The sequence below is a fragment of the Sphaeroforma arctica genome, assembly GCF_001186125.1.
Source record: "Sphaeroforma arctica JP610 unplaced genomic scaffold supercont1.3122, whole genome shotgun sequence".
NCBI classification, from domain to species: domain Eukaryota; class Ichthyosporea; order Ichthyophonida; genus Sphaeroforma; species Sphaeroforma arctica.
The window spans coordinates 3,426-4,040 of NW_014037436.1; the positions used below are offsets into that span (position 1 = coordinate 3,426).

The 615-nt window shown below is 44.1% G+C and overlaps 1 protein-coding gene across 1 annotated transcript; it reads left to right on the forward strand.

Moving 5' to 3' along the window:
• Window positions 1-216: 216 nt before the first annotated feature.
• Window positions 217-553, forward strand: SARC_13305 (hypothetical protein; the record flags this gene model as incomplete). Its single annotated transcript, XM_014292565.1, has 1 exon — window positions 217-553. One exon carries the CDS (start codon window positions 217-219, stop codon window positions 469-471), a length of 255 nt encoding a protein of 84 aa, XP_014148040.1. The 3' UTR covers window positions 472-553.
• Between the last annotated feature and the right edge of the window lie 62 nt (window positions 554-615).

Sequence of the window (615 nt, forward strand, 5' to 3'; positions counted from 1 at the left end):
TCAATTCTTTGGGCTAAATCTGGTGAACTGGTATGACAAGCTTGGCTACTTTTGATGAGGGGTAGGCCTTAGAACCCTGCAGGTGTGAGACTTGAGTTTCATCATGTTGTAAATATATCCTACTACATACTAGACAATGCATGCATCGGCATCTGAAGTAAATATAGGATACAGAGCGTAAGCCAAAGCCAAACACGTACACACTACAACGGTACGATGACAAGACCTTCCGCGCTATTGTCTGTGTCCAAGCTGGTCTCGAAGCTTCGAGATCCTAGTGTGAGCAATAAACTTCGTTTTATAGACGCTTCGTGGCATATGCCCGCAGCCAAGCGTGACCCATTTCACGAGTTCAAGACATGCCGTATCCCAGGTGCAGGATTTCTGGACATCGATAAAGTAGCCGACTTGAGTCATGATGTACCTCATATGTTACCACCACCCAAAGTATGTTCGAGTGTATCTGGTTGAATCTCTAACCACTAGCTCATGGCATACCGACGGTGTGGTTTATACTACTCATTAGGATGCGCAAATACATTTCAGACAAAACAAATAAATTGTGGTCATTCGCTTCCATTCAACTGTTCGTGCATCGGTTTATGTGTTGATACA